The sequence below is a fragment of the Vipera ursinii genome (assembly GCF_947247035.1).
Source record: "Vipera ursinii genome assembly, chromosome: 2".
Classification (NCBI taxonomy): domain Eukaryota; kingdom Metazoa; phylum Chordata; class Lepidosauria; order Squamata; family Viperidae; genus Vipera; species Vipera ursinii.
Window position 1 is genome coordinate 118960639 of NC_139513.1, and position 23838 is coordinate 118984476.

General features: G+C 38.9%; 1 protein-coding gene across 10 annotated transcripts in view; it reads left to right on the forward strand.

The window, feature by feature from the left end:
• Positions 1–21669, forward strand: part of RNF157 (ring finger protein 157) — a 114082-nt gene extending 92413 nt beyond the window's left edge. For 5 of the 10 annotated variants that reach the window (XM_083356643.1, XM_083356645.1, XM_083356649.1 and 2 more), the window contains 9 exons: positions 282–520; positions 1021–1126; positions 2399–2510; positions 3125–3309; positions 4201–4266; positions 5978–6026; positions 7949–8059; positions 14405–14445; positions 17438–21669. In XM_083356643.1, the coding sequence (XP_083212769.1) occupies positions 282–520; positions 1021–1126; positions 2399–2510; positions 3125–3309; positions 4201–4266; positions 5978–6026; positions 7949–8059; positions 14405–14445 (909 nt within the window). In that variant the 3' untranslated portion in view covers positions 17438–21669. Of the gene's footprint in view, positions 1–281; positions 521–1020; positions 1127–2398; positions 2511–3124; positions 3310–4200; positions 4267–5977; positions 6027–7948; positions 8060–14404; positions 14446–14849; positions 15203–17437 lie in introns of all 10 variants that reach the window. The other 5 variants (XR_014491758.1, XR_014491759.1, XM_083356647.1 and 2 more) reach the window with 5 other exon arrangements.
• Positions 21670–23838: the final 2169 nt, after the last annotated feature.

The window sequence follows — 23838 nt, forward strand, 5'->3', positions numbered from 1 at the left end:
AAAAAGAATGTGGAAAAACTGAAGTATGTAGTAACCCAGTTATGCAAAACAAAAGTTTTTAACCTCCCTTTAAGAGCAATCCAATTTCCACAGAGTTGAAGACAACTCTGTTCTAAAGTTGCAAGGCCACTCTTCCATCAAGGGATCCTGGTCTCTCTTTCTTTTTTGTGTGTTCTTTAACAGTTGTTGGAGGTTTCTGTTCTGTCTTGAGCTTCCTGGTAATAGTTCCTGCTGTTTTTAAGAATAACCTCTCTTTTTCATACCTTTCTCTGTTCCTCCAGTCTTCAGAAAACATCCCCCCTGGCTATGAGGTGGTCTCTTTGCTGGAAGCCCTTAATGGGCCTCTCACTCCATCCCCAGCAGCCCTTCCAGTCCGTGTGCTTGGGGACAGCCATGTGTCAGGCATGCTACCCACATATGGCAGTGACAGCCACTTGCCTCCCATCCAGACACTGCCTTCCCTTGAACGCTTATCAGATTGTGGCAATCAAGGACATAAATTAAAGAAGAGCCTGTCCAAGTAAGTGACCCTCCTGTTATCTCCCTCTTGCTTGCACAGCAATAGATGCGCTCCAGGCAGTAAATCCTTATGGATGATATCCTGTTCCTTAAGTCTAGTGCCTCTAATACAATCCTTTGGTCAGCAGTCTTTTCAGATTCAGATGATTTTGCTTGGTGTCGTTCAGACAGTTATTTAATTATTACTGCAATTAAAAAATGGCCAGGTCCTCCTAAGAGAACATAGGTCATAAGAATTTCTAGGCATTTCAATTTTCTTAAAGAAGTAATAATTTTGAAAATGGTGAGGACCCATGAACGTCATTGAGTATTGTCATAGGTGCAATTATTACTCACAGGTAGCTGTGAACGCTGTGTCGACCACCAGCTTTCTTAATGTATCTAGCTAGCCCTCAATGGCCACTGGAGTATTCTGTAGCATTTTTGGAGATCCCCATTCCCTCATTCTAATTTGTGTGTTTTCTACAAAGGTGTCAATTTTAGATTGTGTGTTTTCACCAGGTCAATCTCACACAATTCCTCGGTATTACATGAAGAAGAGGATAAGGCTTGTAGTGAATCTGAAGCCAGGATTTCCCGAAGGAAGTCTCCCTGTCCTCATGGAGAGGTGATTGTTTTCAAATTCCTGTTTTGTTTTTTAATATTACATAAGCCTAACTGCTGCTCACATTTTTCTTCCTGCAGACGTACGGCACAGAAGACACATTAGCAAAACAAAGATTTTGCCATTTGCAGATATAGGAGTTAGACATCAGCATTTGCTGGCATGTTAGTGAATTTAGATTTGGAAAAGAATCAGAGGTGTTTGCAAATATCTACCTTGAAAGAGAACTGAACTTTACAAGCTCTGGAATTCCTCTCACCTCAGCTTAAAATTGCTTTGCCAGTTAGAAAATGCTGAATATAATCTTTGGTAGCTAGAAGTGTTGAGGATTTGCTATCTGAAAGTGATAGGACTTTGGTTACCCAAATTCTCTGTACCCACAGGCAATATCACATAACACGCCTCTTAAAATGATCTACTCTAATGAAATGGAATTGAGTTAGTGTGGCATTTTATAAGACTGATCTCGAAAAGGCTAGGTTTACCAGTGCTTGAGTTGGTTTGGGGAAAATGAATCAAGATCTTCCCAATTTTTCCCCAAGCACGGTTACTGGTGGGACAATATTGGAAGAAGGATAGTTTGCCCACTATAGAAGAATGGGTGTTTAAAGTTTCGAATCTTGCAGAAATGTCTAAGATTTCTGCTTATTTGAAAGATCATTCACAGGAAAGATATATTTCAGTTTGGAGGAGATGGATAAATTATATTCAGAACAAATATGGGACTAAAAAGTTCCATTTAGCTTATGAGTAGATTTTAGTGGGATATTGTTATTGGTACTTTGTTTGTAGTTATGTTTAAGGGGAGTTAAAGCACATTATGAATTTGGTTAATTGTATATTATGCATAATTTTTATTTAGAATATGATTATTGTAACTATAATCCTGTATTTAGCTATGGGAAGTGGGGGGGAAGTGGGTGGGTTTGGGGTGGGAGGGATTTGGGGATATATTGTGAAATTTTGTTTTTGTAAAACTCTTTAATAATAATAATAAAAAAGATCTTCCCAATTTTCTTTTTATTCTCACATGTTTCTTAATTTAAAGCTATCTTGGGGAAATCAACCATTTCCCCCTTGTCTTTATGCCCTTCACAATTCTCAGGGATGGCCATGTTGGCTGGCTAGTTCTAGAAGAGAAAACCATATATAATGAAGGTATCTAGTTGCATAAGCTAATCCATTGGTCAGACTGAGTGACTGAGTCAGATCCAGTTTCTAATAGTTGCTTCATAATAGTTTTTCATTACAGATTATGGTTTCCCTATTTTTCAGGATTGTGGTGTGACACCTGAGAGTGAAAATCTCACTTTATCCTCCTCAGGAGCAATAGATCCATCTTCATGCACAGGAACACCTCTTTCTTCTACCATTTCTTCTCCAGAAGGTATAGTAGAAAATGAGTTTCTAATCACTTTTCTGCCCTCCAGCTTAATGTAAGTTAAATTTTTGTGCCTTTGACTCACTAGTCCTTGCAGTTTTAGAAAAAAACAGCTAAAGGACCTGACTTACATCCACTCTATAACCTAGTTCCAAATAAATAATTTTGCGTGTGTGCTGGCTATATGTCCTATACTCCAGGATATTATGTTCATTAACTAATGAAAAGCTAAGCTATTGCGTTTGTGAACAAGTTTGCTGGTTTATAGATTCATCACTTAATCTGTACGTTTTGAGCTGGAGAAACTTTTTTATGAACTGTCCAAAGACAATTTACCAGAAGCTAGATATAATATTTGATCTTATTGACTGTATTCTGAGCCCAGCACCGCAAGAAATGTAATTGTTCAGAGTAAAACCACCACTGAAACCCGGGCACTTATAAATACTTTGGCTTGATTGGCTTGTTGTTAAAGTTCATCCCACCACTCCAGCAAATGATGCTCAAGATTGCACATAGTGAAGTGCAAATACTATTGTAGCAGTGGTCGGACGCAAGGGTGGCTCCTCTAACATCTCTCTCTAACTATGCCTTGTCTGCCACCTCCCTTCTTCCCTTAGATCCTGTTAGTAGCAGTCTGGCTCAGTCAGTCATGTCTATGGCCTCCTCCCAAAGCCAGCACTCCGAAATCAGCACAGATACCATGTCTTCCATGTCAGGTTCCTACGTAGCCCCTGGCACTGAAGAAGATGGAGACATCGCTGCATCCCCTGCTGTTATCAGTGAGGTACCTTCAGAAGGAGATGTAAGTAGATCAAACTCCAGACCAATCAAGGGGCAGGCATCGGCAGAAGCAGGGAGATGATGAGAAAAGTAGCTCCTGATTTGATGCAAGCAAACTTATTCAGGCAAATTACTTCATATAAGGCTTGTCACTTTAAAAAAACAAACAAAACCCCACATAGTGCTTAAAAAAAAAGTCTAGTACAGTGGTGGCGAACCTATGGCACGAGTGCCAGAGGCAGCACTCGGAGCCCTCTCTATGGGCACGCATGCCGTCGCCCCAGCCCTGCCTTCCCCCATAGCCCCCTCCTCACCAGCAGCCCCCCCCAGAGGAGAGTCACCCCTGGGTGCGGCCCGCGCGTAGCAGCGCAGCCAAGCATATGGCAGCTGGGCAGCAGATGATGCTGCGGGGCGCAGGCAGAGGGTGTGGCCACCATGGCTCTGCAGGGCCGCCTGGGTGATCTGCGGCGGTCCGTGGAAGGCCCTGAGAGCGGGCAGGGTGAGGGCGGGGGTGGGTGGGTGGAGCGGGGGTGGGGTGGGGTAGGGGCAGGGTGGTTTTTGGGCACTTGGTCTCTAAAAGGTTCACCATCACTGGTCTAGTACATGTTTTGAATGGAGCTTAAGTGGACACATCTAACATTCAAGACAGTTGCCAAAAAAAGTGTCTGTAGCCACCATGACATTGTCCTGGGAACATCAGAAACTGATTTCTGGCAAATCATCTCTGTATCTTTTCAAATGCCTCCTTTTCATTCAAGGGAGGAAGTAAAGAAGCAAATCAGCATTTCAGAAAGACAAACAATGTTTGGTTATGTTTGGGTTAATACTACTGATGCGATTTGGCAGATGATATTTTGTCCTTTTAGGATACTTGCCCATCAACTTTTTTTCAGTTTTCTCTTCTCTTTTTTAGTCAACCCCCGTTGAGTCTCCCGATGGGAATTTTGTCAGTATCTCAGCAGAGGAGCGAGATGCAGAGGTAAAGTTCTGAATCTGAAAGCTTGTTTAACATATGGGACCCAAGGAAAGTGAGTTCTGGCTCTGAGCCATAGTTTTTATTCGTAAGCAAAATCTTTTTTTAACAAAGTACTACAAGACAAAACACAAAGCAAGTGGAAAGCACAGGGCAAAGCAAAACAGTAAAGCCCAAAAATGTAGATTAGATATCTAGGAGTCCTTCTTAGGACCAGGAACCAGAGGTCTAATGATATTCCAGGTTAAAGCAATGAGGAGTTGATATAAGAAATGGCAGTCGTTCACAGAACAACAAGAAGCAGGAAATACTCTGGATCAACAAAAGAGCAGTTTGGCCTGACTCAGCCATTCTCAATTTCATTCCACCAAAAAAATGTTATGGCTACAGTTCTGGGAATTCGCAAGCAGCAGGTCCATTACTGATACTGATTTTAAATTCTGGAAGTTGTCATCTCAGTTCCTTTAGAACAGGGGTGTCAAACTCAATTTCATTGAGGGCCGCATCAGAATTGCGGTTGCCCTCAGGGGGCCGGGTGGGTGTGGCCTACTGGGTGGGCGTGGCCAGCTCTACATCGTTGGCATCAAGGGTGCCTATGGGGGCCTGGGCAGGAGTGGGACAGATCTGGGGGTCTCTGGCAGAAGGAGGGGGCCGTTCCCTCTCTGTTTCCAGGATGGCTTTGCGGGCCACATGAAACCACTTCGCGGGCCAGATCCGGCCCCCGGGCCTTGTGTTTGACATGTCTGCTTTAGAAGAAGTACATAGCATCCCTTTAGAGATCCAGATGGCCCCTGCTAGCTTTTTATTAGGCATTAAAGACTTGGCTGTTCCCCCAAGCATTTAGGCTGGGAAGTTGTGAACTCTGCTGGCTGATTAGTTATAATTGTTCTGGGAAATGATTTTTACCATCTTGGACATTTGGATTGTTGAAGTAAATTTTTTGTTTTTAATTTTTGTATGCTGCTCAGAGTTGTAGGATGAGCAGCCGTATAAATTGTGTAGGTAAATTAGGAAGCAGGCAGGCAGGCAAGCAAACAGGCTAGTTTGCAAAAACTCAATATACTTAAACTGGATTACTGTGGCTAGAATGATTAGCTGAGCCTGTTATAGAAACATAGAAAACTGATGGCAGAAAAAGACCTAGTGGCCCATCAAATCTGCCCTTTGAGTGTTTTTGTTTCCTTTTTACTATTTATTATTTTTATATTTTATTCATTCAAAGAAGCAAGAGAATTTCTTGTGTGTGGGTCTTTTATTGTAACTGTTCCTTTTGTCCCGGTCTAAATTACTGCAACACACTTCTAAAAGTTTACATTGTGTGCTTTGTGCAAAAAAAAAAAGACTATCTACAGCAGGGGTGTCAAACTGCTGGCTGGATGCGTCATAGCAAAACTGCACCCACCCCATTGCCAGCAATGACAAAAAAGTCGCGATACGTCGTGACACGTCACATGACGTCCCGAGTTTAACACCCCTAATCTACAGGCCAGCATTCAGATCTGTGATTCCAAATTTTATAATTTGGAATTGTAAATACGACTCAGAAAATGTCAGTTCTATATGCTTTTTAAAGCAAGCACTTGCCAAAAGATTAGCCAAGTTATAGCTTCCCCAATCATCTTTGGAGGATGGAATGCTGTGGGAATATTAATATCATCCTTACTACATGATGAGTCATTGATTTGTATATTCACACCTTATCTTTTTTTTTGGGCAGGGGAATGATGTCATGGAAGAAGAGGATGCCTCTCCCACACAGGAAGATGGTAACACAGAATACAGCATTGCTTCATGCCCCATGTTGGTTCTCTTTCTCATCTAGCACAGGCAGAGTTCATCATGAGCAAGGAAAGAGCAGGGCTGAGGCACATTGGTTTGGGACAAGCTCAGTATTGCTAACTGAATTGCTATAATTTGAAGCGTCAGGACTTTCTTAAATGAGCAGGTAGAAGGCATTTGAAAACACGAAAAGTTTAAAGAGATCTGCCAGTTTTCCTTATTTATTTTCAGGAAAAATGGGCAGAAGTTAAACAACTATTAGGCAGTAGGTGGGCAAATTATTTTTGACTCCAAATTGTCTGAGAGTTACAAGGGTTGGAATAATATCCCCATTCAACATTTCATTGCTGAAAAAGATATTTGGAGAGGAATCAAAACTAGGTTTTTTTTTGGGGGGGGGGTTGGCTGACAGGACTTTTATTAGTTGTAGAACCAAGTTCCAGATTCCTGAGCATAATGCTCAGAGTTCTGCAATTCTGACTGTATGTTCACTTGAGTTAAAAAAAAATTGTATCTGGCTGGCAAGACATTCTATTAAAATGAAAACCTGTAATCCTGAAACATATTACTGATTTTAATATTTATTCTTTCACAGTAATTTTCATTCCCTACATTTCCCCCCCCAAAAAAAATATATATTAAAAAGACAGTTTGTCCCCTGGGAAACAATGGAGTTTGATATTTTAATATATTTATGTTCTCTTGACATTGAATGATTTCATGTAAAAATTTAGGGATGTGGTCAGTTTCCCTTTTCCAGGGAGCAAACTGAAGGTGTTACAAAGTCTCAGCTTGCTTTTTTGAAATTAAATGGTTAAATTCTCATATTTTCTTGAGACTGTCTAAAAGTTGGGAAAGTTATTGTTGCTGTTAATATTATTAAAAATAATTTTGTGTTTTCTTTTGAGGCAATCCCCTCTGCATGTTTCAGCTTTGATTCTGCAGTCTAAATTAGATCTGAATATTAACAAGAAACACTTTTAGATTATCTAAATTTTTATTAAAATAAATGCTATGGTTGATTAGTTAATTGTTCATTGTCAGCAAAGTCAGAAATGCTTCACATTGATGAATATTATTGGGCACTATACAAATGGCAATTCCCCCTTTTATTTTTTAAATATAGATTTTGTTTTCTTTTAAAAATTTGTCCAAACTTGCAACAGCAGACTGATGTACACAAAATACACCCTTATCATGATTTTTCTTTTTTTCTCTTGGCATCTTGCCCAGAATAATGAAACCCATAGCTTTGGGGAAGTTGTGTGATTTCTCAGAGCCCATTGAGCAAAGCTTCCTAGACTATCTAGGGAATGGATTGTATCTTATCTGGCTCTACCATCTTGTCACAACCAAATCAAGTTTCTACTGTGTTTGGATTGCTGAGAATATTCCATAGATGCCAGCCAGAGACAACTTAAACCATAAAATAGTTGCTTTCCTTGAACTTTCTCTATGGTGCTATGACTGGTTTATTGGATACCTTTATGTTCAAGATCAAATCTCTTCCTACGTGCCATTTATATTTCTGTATTGGCAAGGATAGCTTTGAAACAGGAAGTGAAAATGGAGGTGGTGGAGGAAACCAGCCACAATAGCTTTTGGCCGCTGCATCCCCATCTCTTATTGTCCACTCTCTACCTTTGTCCCCCTTGACCTGAGGTCTTCCAGATATGTAGAGACTTCAGTCCTCAGAATTCCCAACTAGTGGAGACTGTAATTGGGAATTTGGGGATTTGAAATGTCAACAGACCTGGAGGTAGCAGGTTGGAGAAGGCTGTTCTACCTTTTTGGCCACTGTTGAGGTTTTCTTCATTTCTGAAGTGTGTGATGTTTTCTGCTACCTTAAAGAGGAGCAGAGTTAAACCAAAGCCTCACCCCCTCTCTAACTGCATTAACTCCTTTGCAGGCCAAAGGACAGGCGCATACCTAGGTATGGAGTGTGACAATAACAATGACATTGGCAACGCAAGCGTGAAAGTTCTGGACAATAAGGTGTGCTCTGAGGCCCGCTTACCTGGTGAGTGGCTGTCTGCTGAACATGAACTTTGAAGGGAGGTGGGAGGACAGTTTCTTATATATCCCTCCTCTGCTTTAAATCCCGCCACCACCTGAGAGCTGTCAGCCATTAATCACAGTACATACTTATCAGAGTCATGCAGGTTAGGGAAATGGATAGGAAGGAGAATGCTATTTTGTGTGGCATCTTCCTGATACTTGAAACCGCTCTCTGTTGTCTCCCTCCCCTGCCCACCTTGACCTTCGTCACACTAGATCATAGAGATAAAAGTCAGATTTCCTAAATATAAAGCAAATTTCTAAGGTGGTTTTCTTCAACCAATGCTGGTAACTGCAGTTTCAGTACCTTCTAGGAAACTGCTTAGATTACCTTAACCCTTCAGTCTCTAATCTTTGCAGACTGTGGGAGCCATGTTTAACCTAAAGTGCATCATTTGTTATATCCTTTTTTTACTTTCTGCTATTTGCCTTCCTACATTTCTTTTCTCCTTGCCCTGCTTTTTCCCCCCTCTCACTCTTTTCACAATCATTCTTTTCTCTTAAACTTCTTTAAATCCAAGAAAATAAAAAGGATAATACTGGTAGCACAACTGGTTTGGGATTGAGCTATAAACTACTCAGTCTCAGTTTGCCTGGCACTTTCACAGTTACAGTTTTCAGAATACTTTGGAGTGAAGCCACAAACTTGGAAGCAATTTAAGTGTGTCGTTTGAAGATGATTATACTCATTTGCTATAAGAGATAGGTTGGGTAGTTAGATCTGAGCCCAAACCTGATCAAAGTCAAGATTCTTCCCAACAGTGTTAAAGGCTAAAGGTTAAAGTATAAGAAGCAACATCTAGGAATTTCTAGCCTATAGAAATAAAAGGCAAAGTCTTCGACAGGCAAATAGTTTCAGTAGGTAGAAAAGGAACTTCTTGGGTTCTTATTCTAGAACAGGGGTCTTCAAACTTGGCCCTTTTATGACTTGTGGACTTCAACTCCCAGAATTCCTCAGCCAGCATGCCTGGCTGAGGAATTCTGGGAGTTGAGGTCCACAAGTCAAAAAAGGGCCAAGTTTGAAGACCCCTGTTCTAGAAGATCTAGTTCAGCTTTCCCATCCTGGAATCCTTTGGAAGTAATTTCAGCTCCTGTAATTCCCAGGCCATAACCATGCCAGCTAGGGAATTATAGATGAACACATCTGAAGATAAGGGAAATCCATTTGACAATATATAATAATAATAATAATAATAATAATAATAATAATAATAATAATAATAATAATAATAATAAGAAGAAGAAGAAGAAGAAGAAGAAGAAGAAGAAGAAGAAGAAGAAGTTGGAAGGGACCTTGGAGGTTATCTAGTCCAACCCCCTGCTAAGGCAGGAAACCCTATACCATTTCAGACAAATGGCTGTCCAGTCTCTTCTTAAAAACTTCCAGTGTTGGAGCATTCAACACTTCTGGAGGCAGGTTGTTCCACTGATTAATTGTTCTGTCAGGAAGTTTCTCCTTAGTTCTAGGTTTCATATAGTTCATATAGTTTCATATAGTTCTATATTTCATTCAGTCAGTGAAATGACCAATTCTTAATTTCCTAGCATAATAAGAACTGATTATTGCCACCTGCCCAGCTTATTTTATGTCTGTCTAGAAGTCCTTAGTTTTTTTTAATCCTTACACATAGGAAACTCAATAATGACAGATAATGACCAAGCATGAGTATATTTTTCTCAGAAACATGTTTGGTATCCTTTGATGACGCCCCAATATCACAATACCAACTTTAGTTGGTTATTAATTCTGGGTATGTTTTGTTTCTTCTCTTTGCTCTTTCATTGATTCCCCCGCCCCAGATTTCATCAGTATGAAAGTTCATGTTCGCTCTGTGCCAACACACTACCTGCTTTTGTTTTTCCTTAGCCCTTGCTCTCATCCCTTCATTTTCTCTATGTTGTTGAATGATTATAAACTTTACTGACTGTCCTTTTATGGGTCTGAAGGAAACTGAAATGTGGATTGAATTGATGTGCAAATTAACAACATCACTGTCAAGGACTGGTTAGATTTTTTTTTTTAAAAAAAGCATTTTTGGTTTTTAACACTGCCCAATTTTGCATTTGTAACTCCCTTACATTTCAGTTAGATAAATATACCTCACTTTCTTTGGTGTGTACCTCACATTTTTAAAACAGAGGTGCACCAGACCCTTTCAATCAGGTCAGTAAAATTGCCATCATTTCAAAAGCCATGGCAACCTATTCCTTGCTTATTTCACCTTCCCCAAAGTTTCAAGGCTGCCTCTTTCATGGTTGGTATAATAATTCAATGCAGTTGAAAGGAGTGCTTTTTTCATCCTTGATTTCCTTACATAGCTACGAGCAAGCTAAATCTGTTCTCCTATTGTCTTCTTGTCTCTTTTACTAATTTATTCCATTTGGGAAACTTTGGGTAATCCAAGCTTTGCTGTGCCAACTACATATGTGCCAGCTGATAAGCTGACCTGCAGCAATAGTAACAATATCATTTCTACTAGAGCAGGAATTGTTTAAACACAGGCATGCTAGATCATTTCAGTTTCAAGATGAAAAAAAGATGTTCTTTGGAATATTACCTCTATAGATATATTAATTGCATACCTGCATACTTAGCCACACACATACACACACATACTTTCTCTCTCACACACACATTCATTCACACTCACTCACACATACACAAACTTGTAAAAGTTCAGAACTGGGTAAATTCTAACCAAATGTCATGGTAAATACAATTTAAGATGAACTTATGACCCTTTCCAGTTGTAATCTTTGAAACTGGTTGTAATCCTGCTCGAGTTGGACAGATAGCTCAGCAGATTAATATCAGCTATTAATTATCAGTAATAAAGTACTTGGCTTTTCAAAGACTATCTCCAAACCAAATTTACTGAAAAACAGATGAAAATTTTTTGCTTATTACAGTTTTTTAAAGGTCTTGAAGAGGCCAAAAGAAATCTGGATGCTAGAGGGAAAAGTGTGTCGTATTTTGTGTTTCTTTTCTGTTTTATTCAATAAGATCATCAGATTAAATCCTCTTGATATTAGTTTCCCGAGATGAAAACTCTATACTAGACACACAAGATAACTCCTCTGAAATAAAATTTGAAATGCTTAACCATGATCTATAAAAGAATGGGTGAAAAACAGTGATAACTAAGCTCATAAGTCTTATTTCACAAAATATGGCAGTGGATCCATGGAAAGCTGGCCAACCAGCACACTGAACAAATAAGGATGGAGAACAACAGTTTGTCACTTTATTTTGAGCAAACTGATTAAAAAAGCAATTGTGCTTTCAACTGGAGGAAAAGAAAATTCTGGAATTATGAACAAACCTTCCAAATAGCATTTGAGACAATCCTATCTTTGTCAAAAATCTAAAGAAAAATTCTCATCTAATTATTTAATTATTTCAATCTACAATTGTGGATACATATTCCTAACACTGAATGTCAGGGCTTTTTTTCCTCCCACAAAAGCCAAACAAGATCCCTGACAATAATCAGAAATGCCAAACATGGGTCTCTGAGTGCTTTGTGTGTGACCAACTAAATATATTGGGTTCATGTTTCCATCAAATATTACTGATCCTTTCTTTCCTCAGAGGACCCTAGAAATGAGAAAGCGAGTGGAGGAATTTTCTGAAAAACATGAATTTCCTTATTCCTTTGCACAGTTGACCTTAGTCAGAGCTTGAAATAGGACCTTAACTTGGGAACTGTAGCGGATAAGGATCACGTCCATCTCTCATATTATCCAGGTTGTACCAGTAGGTACTTTAAATGTTTCTTCTGCAATATCACCTGAAGTATTTGTGGTGATTCAAAAAGGGAGGCTTGGACCTTGGGACCTTGTGGAATAAATTTAATAACGACTCTGCTGCCACAAGAAGCAGCTTCAGTTTTTCTGGCTTACATACCATTGGGTGGCTTTGCTGCTTGCAAGATTCTTCTGCTGATCCCTTCCCCTCACTGTCTGTGTACAGAGCCAAATGTTCTATCCCCTGCCGCCTGCTGACTGACTGTGAATCTTTGAGCAAAGCTATGCTGCTGCTTCACAGCTGCTCAAGAAACAACATGGACTTGTTTCAGAGTCACAGAAGTTACACTCAAGCGGAACTTAGAATGGCTTTTTGATCTGCTGTGCAGAGATGCATGTGGCTTTAAGCCCTTTAGCACGTGGTTTGAAGATGGTTGCGCTGATCTGTTGGCAAAGGAGAGGTTCTGAAGTTGTCCTTGAGTTTCCCTCACACTCCATTTTCTTCACTCCGAAGTTTGAACTCCTATTCCAGTTAACATCTTCTGGGTAAACTTCACGCCTTGGCTTATGGGTTTTTTAGTCTCTGGATCCTCTTCCTTTTTTTTAAGAGCAGATACAGGTAAGTGCTGCTAACATCCGAGTAGAATGTTGGAGTTAGGAAGGTCCACTTAGAAAGAAGATGGATGGGAAGAAAAATCAAGCACTTCTCTCTCAGGTGTACATGCTATAGAACAGAATACATAAGCATATGTGATAGTGGATAGTGGAAGTTGTGTATATGTTGAAGTCTACAAGATCTATTTAATTCTCAGGTTTCCCATCTTTGCCTATCTAAATTAAAAAAGTAGCAAGAGGATCCTTAATGGCAATTTGCAAAGTGGTTTTTATGGAAAGTGAAATGGTTTAGTGCCACAAGTAGTTATCAATCTGGCAGTTTTAATTAAACAAGGATGAATGAATGCTGTGTTCATGTACTAACTAACTACGGGTCATTTCAAGCAATAACTTTGCTTTCCTGAGTTATTATCTCCCAACCAGAAGTATAGGAAACCTTGTGGGATTTTGCACGGCTGTTTGATGTAACATGTTCAGATACCTTTTCACATGATACTTTATTAAGGTATACAGTATTTTCTACTTTAGTATTTCTGAAGTGAGTCTGTGTTTTATAATGACAGAGAGACACTCTAGACCAGGGGTGTCAAACTCATCGTATTGTGGGCTGTATCGTGATGTATTGGGATTTTTTTGCCCTTGCGGGGCCGGGATAGATGTGGCCTGCACGTGCTGTGTGTTTGACATGCCTGCTCTAGACATTACTTCATACCATAAATTTAATATACGTGTAAAATTGTATCCAGTTTAAGAAGTAAAAGTAACCTACGTTTCTAGCCTCTATTTTTGCTGGGTTTTCTGGATAAAGCCAAAAAGTTAGTTTCTTAAACCTTGGTAATGTTTTCAGTTGTGCTTTTATTGTGGGATAGTTTGCACATTTCTGTTGAAATTGGGATAATTTAATTAAAGAGGCTGAGAAGCTTAGGGCGAACTTTAGGCCCCATGGCTTCTGTGTTTCAATATTTCAGTTCAGCCCTTCACTAGAGAGAAAGTAGTCTGGCCCATCCTATAGGACTTCATGACACATCCCATACATTCTAGTGAATTCTTGCTACAGAATGGATCACAATGTTTTATAGTAACATAAAGAAATGGCAAAGACCAGACTACAGTACTAAGCTAGGAATCTTTCATGTGGAGCTGCTGCCTTCAAATTTAGGAAGGTAAAACAATCCCGGCATGAATCCTGCTGAAACAAATTTAAATTTGGTGCTTCCAATATTAGCAGGAATGGACCGTCTAGGGCAGTGGTAGGGAACCTTAGCGCTTTTATGACTTGTGGACTTCAATACCCAGAATTCCTGAACCAGCCATGCCGACTCAGGAATTTTGGGAATTGAAATCCACAAGTCATAAAAGAGCCAACGTTCCCTACCCCTGCGTCTAGGGTCCTTCATCCCTGTTTTGAAAACAGGTTTTTTGAAATGTATGAAGAGGCTCTTACAATAAGGTGGACGCTACTTATCTTTTGTAGCACTAGTGAGAAACAGCCACTCTAGACACAGAAGAGGCATTTTTGCTGGTAGAAAAAAAAATAAAAAAATCTAGAATCCATCTACATTGTATACATTTTCAAAAAATAGGACTAAATCTCTTGCCCTTTTTGGGTAAATGGAATGGCCATTGTTTTTTCTCTGTATTTTTTAAAAATAAAATCGGAAGACAAATGTGCCCTGAAAAATGGACAGTAAAGCAGATTGGATTTACACCGATTGGCACATTTCCAAGTTGGAATGTTATTGCCCAGAGGCATCATGCAAATGATCTTTAAAAATTATTTGGGGGGGGGGCAATAAATGTGATGCAGGAAGCTTTTGTTGTTTCATTCTCTTTCCCTCTCTTTTCTTGACCCCCTCCTCCCCCGCATTGTATGTCTGTGCATTTGTGTGGTCTGTCTGTTCTCTGGTTTACCATTTGCTTTTGGTCTTTCTTTTTTACTGAACAGCTGCAGCTCCGGAATCCTGTCCCATAAACATTGAGGAATAGGTATGAGATATATAAAGTCCTTTGCTGTTCACACCTGGAAAACATACAGCTCTCATTCTGCAATATAGGGTTCTTTCTCTTTTTAAGGCTTCTCATCACAGGCACAGTCTTTTCGGGGGGGGGACCCCAAAGGTCGTTTCTCTCCAGGGTCAAGAAGTTACTTTTATCACTTGGATAGAAATGTGCCTAGAGAACCCTCATTGTATTCAGTGATGTAAAGAACATAGGAAAAGGAATATAGGAACTGCTGCTGTGGTTCAGAGATATTATTTTTGCTTGCAGCCATGATCCAAAAGCCAGTAGAACAGGGTTAGTTAAGGTCACAGTCGAATTTTAACTTTCAAACCACACTTGCTTTAGACATCAATCTACGTCCTTATGATAGATTACTTTTTCTGTATAAGGGAAATAAACCATTGCAGAACCCAAAGGACTGGGAGAAGACATCTCAGCTGTGCAGGGAAACCATTTTTCAGGACAATCCTGACCTTATTTTACTGAGAAGTTACTGCTGTCTGCCCAAAAGAGCTGGCTCAGGAAATGGCACATTTTGCAAATAAAAAGAAATGCAGACTGAAGATAGAGGCCTATCCATGTAAGTAAGATGGCAGACGAAAATATAAACATGCTATCAAAGAGTTTGCTATCACAGCTTGTCCCAGAGATAAAAGGGACATTTAGAAGATCTGTCTGGTGGATTGTTCAGCCACATGGGATGAGAAGGAGGACAATGGAATGAAAATTGACCAAAGCTAAGGTGATTATGTTTTTATTCATCTAAAACATGGGTAGATTTAAAAGAGCATTAGAATGAATCCATAATGTGCATTAAACAATTTTTTCTGGCCATGGGAAGTGTTTCCCAAATAGAATGCATTGAAAGGGAGATGGCTAAAAACATTAAAAAAAAAATAGGAATCTGGGGTCTTTGAGTTTGGGAATAAAAAGCACTGATTGTCAAAAAGCCTTCTGTAGGCCTTGTCCCTGCCTCCAGTGGATTTTTTTTTCTGCGATAAAATTGTGGGAACACAGAGGAGTATAAAAAACATGAAGTAATACTGAAAGTACCATCAGACAGTAGTTTTTTTGCACGGATAATTTACTGGGTGAAACAAAATTATTATCCAAAAAATGCAGCATTACAGAAAATTAAATTTGGGAAAATAAGATACGGATGAGATCAGATGCTGTTTCCTCTGGATAAAGCAGGTCAGAAATAGCAGCGCACTTCTACAAGAATTATAGAAGACATCAGATTGACTAAAAGTGGTTTGGCCAGGTTCCTTTTTACATTCCTCATGTGTTCTTAGTGGGCTGTCATCAGTGTAATGTGATTTATTTTTTAATTTTCAGAATTTGATAGTTGCACATTACTTGACTTGTAATGGCTACTTGGTTAGTATTTCTTGGCAACTTCTTTTAAGCATTTTTTCCCTAGAAGGCTTTATTGGTGTTCATCCCCTTGTCCCCAGTCTTCCTTGTCATTAAGCATTGCATCAATTGCCAGGAATCCATATAACGTAAAACTCTTATATGTAGTATTACTTGTATATAAGTATGTTTTCCAAGATATATTCTTTAATTGAAAGGATGAATATGTACTATACATCAGAGATCAAAATTAAAAAAAAAACCAAAATTTAATCCATGATGGAATGTAATAGCCATACGTTTATGCTGCAACAAACATATTTCCTGAAAAGTGTGTGAGACTGAGAACATTTTTTGCAGAATTGTCTCATTATTACATGGGAAACATGTAGAAATGCAGGATATTTTTTTTCTAGTTTTGGGGGATAAAAATTGAACACCTCAAACATAAACTAATACACATAGAAGACAGCCTTAGTTTCTTCTTGTATTCAGTGAAGAACCAAATTTATATCTTGCAGCGTATAACCCTGGGTTTTATTCAAACTAACTTGTGTAAACAATTTTTTATGTACCATGTTAGTAGCAAAATAGCTGTCATAAGCTTAACAGTAATCATTTTTGTGCTTGAAATATCTCAGATTTATGTTCTTGCAGAAAATGTTGGCTGTTTTATTATCAAATTCTCAAGTCTTGTCTATCTGCTATTGTGTAAATTGGTATCAATCTATATAGCTGCTGCTGTGCTGTTTTTATTTGGGTTATTCAGCTAGCTCACCTTTCCCTGACTGGTGTAATCTCAATATGGCACAGATACAGTTCCCCACATTCCAAGCCAGTATCCTGGTAATCTTTGGTAGAATTACTAGAAGTTTTGATTCCAACTAGAGGAGTCTAAGTTGGAAAGGGCTAAATTAGTGAGTCCTATCAAGGATCTGCAACAGTATTCCTCTTCTCCAAAGCAGAAGCAAAGTTCTGCCTCTTAGGAATGGCTGCAGCAAATGAGATTTAGCCAGAATAGATAAATATTCTTTTCCACCTATTTTGCTTGGAAACACTTTGTACAGGATATTTGGGCATGAATATCTGCAAGCACTTTATTTTCCTCGGAATAATAGCAGCTTCCACTTTCACATCTAATAACTCCTCTGTATTAGTTAAGTAACTTCTATAAACCATAGCAAAGTTCCTAAAACCAGCTACCGTATTTTATGTTGGCATACCTGTCAATATGTCTTGGCAAGCATGACCAAGTGGAAGGCTTGAAAGCATGTTAGGCTGTTTACTCTTTTTTAAAATGGAAGATTAGCAGTTGGTCCTAGGGGTAGTAAAATGTAAATGTGCCTTTTAAAAAGCATTTGATTTAATAGAATGTTTTGTAATAAGTGCCAACATAAGAAGGGGAATGTAGAATCCTACAAAAACCTAAACAAAGTTATATGTAATATTTTACAGAGTGATACTAATCTTACTGGCAGTACTAAATAATGTAATTGACCTGATATTTGTTGAGATTTAAGGTGTAAATATGGATATTGCCTCTTCTGGAATGCTGATACGCTATTTCTGAACTTGGCTGAGCTCACATCCACAATATTTTCCACTGCTTTTTTTGTCATAGATCTTCCATCATCAGCTGACAACTGTCAGAACCACGGCCAAACGCTGAGACACCCCTTCTCTGATAATGCTGAAAGGGATTTTGCTGAAGATATGCAGTGTATGTTGGGACCTCTTTGTCCTTGATATCACTATGTTTCAAAGGGAGAATAATGATATTAAACACATCTTCACAATAACATAAAGAAGAGCAGCAAAGCTGTGGGTATAAACTTCATCAAGTACCGCAGATCATACGATACCTATTTTAAATATATACATAATACTAAGCATACACAATCACTAATTCAATGGTTTGTGATGATGGTTTGTGTTAAAATGAACTTGCAGTGAGGATGGATGAATGAACTTGAGATGAATGAGTTTGAGATGGATTTGATGATTGGTGTCTCCATAAATTCTCTCTCCCTCTCCTATTTTTATCTTGCCAACTCAACCCGCTTTGTAATCATTGTTTTCTTTTATGCTTTTAATCTAACACTTGTTTGGTGATTGTCATGACACTGGGTTCCTTCTGCTAGCTATGAATTAATGCCAGATTATCTGTTAAATTCTTAGCATGTACATACTGAATGTGTGATTGTGAAAATGTAATGTATGCAGAAACAAATTCACACCTCCAAACCTATGCATTGGCAGAGCACCGTGTTTTCTCCACCTGGAATGATAAAATGCATTTGATATCACCTAATGCCTACTGACTTGAGAAGAAACATAATGATCTGCCTTTTTATCTATTCCAGTTTCATCCTGTAGCCTTTTAGTTACCTTTCAAACATACTCAGCTAGCTGTTCTGAGCCACATCTGAGGGGTTAATGCCAAAGATCTAATATCAGTTATAGATTATTCAAGATCTGGGCTGAATTGTGGGCTGTAACACAGAGACACAATGCTGTTTCAGGGGAATTAACATGCTCAGTACAAACAATACTTTGGTAAAGAAATAAGTGGTGTCTAGCAGCTCTCTCCAAGTGGATAAATAGGTAGTGTAGCTAGCTCTAATTGAAACTTTTCAATAGGGAGATTTCTCTGTATGAAAATTCACACAGATGTCCCTCTCCTTGAGGAAAAGAAAATGAACTATATGTGAAAATGTGGCTAGGGAAAATAAAAAGAACTGGCATAAAATAGCAATTTATTGAGAGATATATTAAATGCATTATTTGTATGGTGATGTCACTTGAATTTCATGCATGTTGTTAAAAGTCTGTTTATAAGGGTAAAAACCCTTTAAAGATGTCTTTCATTATGCATTTGTTAATTAACATGTTAACATGTTTCCCTTGGTGACGAATATATGAAAATCATACCAAAGCAGCAATGTGATTTCTTTTACTTGTTCATGTAATGATCATGCTGCAATTCCCTTTCCTCCCTCCCCAACATATTACTAGCAACCTGGTGAATCTCCAGTATCTTGGGGCCTACAGTTTTTGAATATATTTATTTTTGAATATATGCATTAAAACTAATGGAAGTTTTACAGTTTTTGAGATAGGATCTCTACTGGACTACTGAAACTATGGACATAAATGGCATTCAAGCAATTTTTGAAGACGTGGCAGGAGCAAGACTACTAATTGTAGATGTTTAGGGTTTTTTTTAAAGCTGCTTTACCTATCTTTGGGTGCCTACCTATAGGAGATTAACCATAAAATAACCATAAAGTCCTACAGCTAGACAATCTAGTTCCATTAATAATTCAGTGAGAAGGATTCATTTATAATTTCCATAGGAATAATGATGGTGGACTGCTTCGTTTTACATTGAATCCTTGCTTCCAGGTCTTTTGTTAATAAGCTATAGTAACTGACAATTCTTCATAGGGACATAGTTATTTTCCAAGAGAGACTTTCTGGATGATGATCTTGCATAGCCTCCAAGGGAAGGAGACAAAGTGTACATCGTCACATTCTGCATCATTCCTCATCCTCTTTTCAAGGTTAAAAATGAAAATCTGCTCAGGTACTATCATACCTTACTTTGCGTAGTCACATAAGAACCAATGTGTGCATTGCTACATGGACAGCATTTCCACTGCATCCTTGGAAGACTTAATGAAAAAATACCTAATTGAGTTTAAATACGTATTAACTAAACAATAAAAAGAAAAAAATGGTAAAAGGAAACAAAAGCAAAACTACTCAGCTCTTATTTTGACTAAATCTTCTCCAACAAGGAGATGTTACAAAAGCAATTGTGAAGAACAGAACAAAGTGACAGGATTGAGGTTTGAGAGCAAAAGAAACATTCTTATTTTTGAATAAGAAAACTAATCCAGTATGAGTTGAATTTTATCCTTGGATACCAAAGGAACTGGTTGATGATAGTGCGTAATCTTTGAAAAATCTTGGGGATCAGATAATGTGCAATCCAGAGAAAAATAAATGTTTGCCTCTTCAAAAAGAAGAAAGAAGGACCCAGAGAACTAGAGGTCAATCTAGTATCTGAGAAGATTCTACAACAGATTGTAAAATGACTGGTCCAGTAATTACCTTGTTTTCAAAATGCTTCCAGAAGCCAGCTTGGATTTGTCAAGAAGTCTAACGTAGCAACCTTGCTACAACATGAAATGCCACAGATGTAGTTTAGTATTCTTTATTTCAGTAAAGAATTTGAAAAAAATGTACCCCATGACATTTTGATTAGCCAACTGGTTAGTTGTGGATTTAATTGTATAATAATTAAACAGTTGATTTTAAAATCATATTTAAGAGTATCCAGCAATAATTCCACATCAAATCAAATGAATTTTTGTAAATGACTGGAACGAGAAGTGGAAATTTTATTAGAATTCTTTATTAGCCAAGTGTGATTGGACATACAATGCTTCTCAGACTTACTGACAACATCTTCAAAGATAGAAATAAGACTTAGAACCATCTTGATGGATTACAGAAATGAATAAAAAATAATAGATAATAAGAAAGTAAGAAAAATAATGGATCACAAAATAATAGAATGAAATTTAATATTGTTGTCACAAATTTTATGCAGCAGGTGATGTTGCTGCAAAAAAGGCAACATAAATTTTAGATTTTATGTAAGTATACAGTAAGTATCAAATTGTTAAACTGCAGGAAGTAATTGTTCCATTTTATTATAGTCAGATCTTATCTTGACTATCAATTCCAGTTCTTGATACCGAACATTTAAATGATTAAAATAAAATGCAATAAGTTCAGAGAAAGCAATGAGAATGACCAGGAAGCTGGAAATGAAGAGCTGTGAAAAGAGGAATAGAGAATGATTGACCTTGAGAACAGATAACTAGGAGGAAAAGAGCATCCTCAAAGGCCTGAAAGGATGTCCCAGAAGAAGATTTCTGTTCATTATCCTTTTAGAATACAGAACTTGTAATTATGAACATTAGGAAAAGCTTGGAAGAAGTGGTGGGTTCCCCTTTACTGCATGTGCAAAGTGGATGCCAGACAGCCATCTTGTCAAGAACTGCTGCAATGAGCAGGAGGTTGGATTTGATGGACTCAGTGGCCCCTCCTAGTTCTTTGATTTTTATGAACAATATTGATAGTAGTTTGAAAGTCCCACAACAGCAGCAACAAACTAACATAAAACCTTGGATAATTATTTTCAGCTTGAATGAGCTTCAGGGGCATTCAGAATAGTGTCCCTTGAAATGACTAAGTGGATCATGGTTTGGTGCAGCTGGTGAACACCCATAAAAGTATTCTGTCCTATGAGCATGACTTTGTCCAACTGTTCGCATTCTTCATTTAGAAAACTAGGCAAAAGTGCATTTTCTCAAGCTTACCTCACCTTTTATGTAGTATGCCAGTAAAATATCCATTTACTGAAACAATGCCTGTGATTAGGACAAATATTGACAAGGATCATGGGGTTGGCTTAGGCGATATGTATATACTTTATTCTGTTCTCACCGATACTCTTGAAATGTGTGGTCAGGCATCTCCTTAAGGACTGTAATAATGGTAATCGAATGGCGGGGAAAGAAGTGGCCCAGCAAGGCCATTTTAAAATGTAGCTTTCTCTTGTAGCCTTTTTCTCTCAGGGACGAAGGCCGTGTTTCATGCACCCCTCCTAGCCAGTTTTTGTTTTTGTGAAAACAGAAATTGTCACATGCAGAAATTGAGCCCATCTGAAATAGGAAGCAGATAAGCAAGTGGAACCTCACTCAGGACTGCAGTTATATTTGACTCTGGGCAATGAAGAATGAAGCCCTCTGGATACACTTGTGTGCACCTCAATGACAATGATGCAATATGTATTTAGGATTGCATGACTCTTTTAAAGAGTGAATAAAACTGTTTACAATGGAAAGAAAGCTGTTGAGTGGAATGGTCTGTTTTGAGGAGGGGGCAAGGAAAGTGTTTTACCTTCAGGTTTTTTCAGTGTTTTATTTCTCACAGTTGCTCCTATAGCTGTGAAAAGACTCAGAGGTTTAAAGATTAATGTTAAGCAGATGTATGTTGGTCTCAGGGTACTCTCTATTGCTTCCTGTGTCATGCTTGAAGTTTGTTGCCTTTTTTAGCCACACTTTCATGTACTAAGTAAGCATTCTCAAAGAAATGAAAAGTTCTGATAGCTATTGCAAGGCTATTAGCTTGTACTCAGAAAGGAAATCCTGTACATTGATTAATATAGTATTTCAGGAAATGTTAGCTCAAAAAGCTCGAACACTTAAGATTTGGCAGGATCTCTGAGTTAGAAAGTTCTAAAAAGAAAAAGAATCGAAAAGACATAATGATTCAGACCCAGAACAAACCACCACATCCTGAAAGTTCTGCCAAACTATTTTGGGTTGATCACAGTTCATCAGAAACAAAATCCCAAAGACTTTAGTTCTGTGTTTCAGAAAGAAAGCAAAACTTTTCAAGTAATGTTGCAGGGTAAATAATAACATGAGCCATGTGTGTCAATGCGATCACACCACCTCTCTTAAGCACCTCCCATTATGGCAGTGTCTACTAGCCTACATGGCCCTGATCTTCCCAGCGCTTCCATCTTCCTTTTCTGCCATGCCTTGATCATCCAGAAACTCTTCTCCTCCTCCTCAGCTACAGCCAATATCCCAGCACCACATATACTACTTGCCAGTATGCCCAGTGCTTTTTCTTCTCATTTACCACAGTGTTGCTGCCGTGACTGTTTTCAGCATGTGCCTTTCCTTCTCTTCCCTCCTGTAGCCGTGGTCTCCAATATACTAGATGATCTCAGCAGTAAGGAATACCTGCCCAGTAGACCATATTTTACTGGCCTACCTGCCCCATATTCTTTCCAACACTTTTCCTGCCTCCCCTCAGCTCCTGCTACACTCCTGGATTTCCCCCCATCTTTACCTTACCAAATGGTTGGGCATGGAGCAACCAGATTTCAGTCTATATCCTGAGTGAACTAGTTTTGTGTTGTTTTCTGTATAGACTAAACATTCAAAACACATTTTGGTTCAGGCATACTGAACCAAACCTTTGGGGCACCAGGGATCGGTTCTGTGGAGAGAGGTTTTTCTGCGGACCAGAGAGGGTGTGTTTTTGCGTGTTGTCTGCATCCCGTGGATGGGGCTTCGTTTGTTTGCACGGACCAGTTTCTGGCATGAAACGGACCGGGGATTGGGGACCCCTGCTGTAGATTGTTCTTTCATGTCAGGACCAGTTCTTCCCATGTGTGTAATAACTGAGACATTCTAGAATTTCTTGATGAGCTTTGATATAAAGGAGCACATTCAGGAACATTAGAACAGATATGCCCAATCAGAACAAAACCCAGTTTAGTCCAGCATTTTGTTTCTTCACAGTGGCTAACCAGATGCCTCAGGAGTCCTTGCTGGAAAAAGACGCACATACGCACACACACATATACACACTGCAGTTGTTCCTTTGCAGGTGATACAGATAGTCCTCGAGTTACAAATGTAATGGGGCCTGCCCATTCCATTTGTAACTCGAGGATTTGTAGGAGTGAATCTCGTATCTTGAATGCAATCACTCCCTGCTTTTGCCCACACATTCACTAATTTAACGCATGGGCAAATGCGTGACTCGTTAAGTAACCATGAGGTATCTCAGGGTGGGGAAAGCCATGGTAGGGCTAGTAATGGAACATGCCAACTACCCACTGAAATACCTCATTCTCCCTCCCCTGGGATCCCCACAATTGCTCTACCCCCCATCCTGTCATGCTGGGTCACTGACCTTGTGAAGATCTGTCTCCTCTCCAGCCTGTTTCTTTGTCTGCTCCCCGTGAGAGGAGAGGGAGAGTAGGATGAGCCCACCATGCTCGGCTTCTCTGACTCACTGGGCTGACTTCTGGAGTGGCGGGCAGCCTTGATGAGTCTCTTCCAAAGACTTCCGGGCTCAGCACAGAAAAGCGTTTGCACATTGAGGTTTGGGTCAATGAAATCATGTTGCTTCAAACCTGTTGGT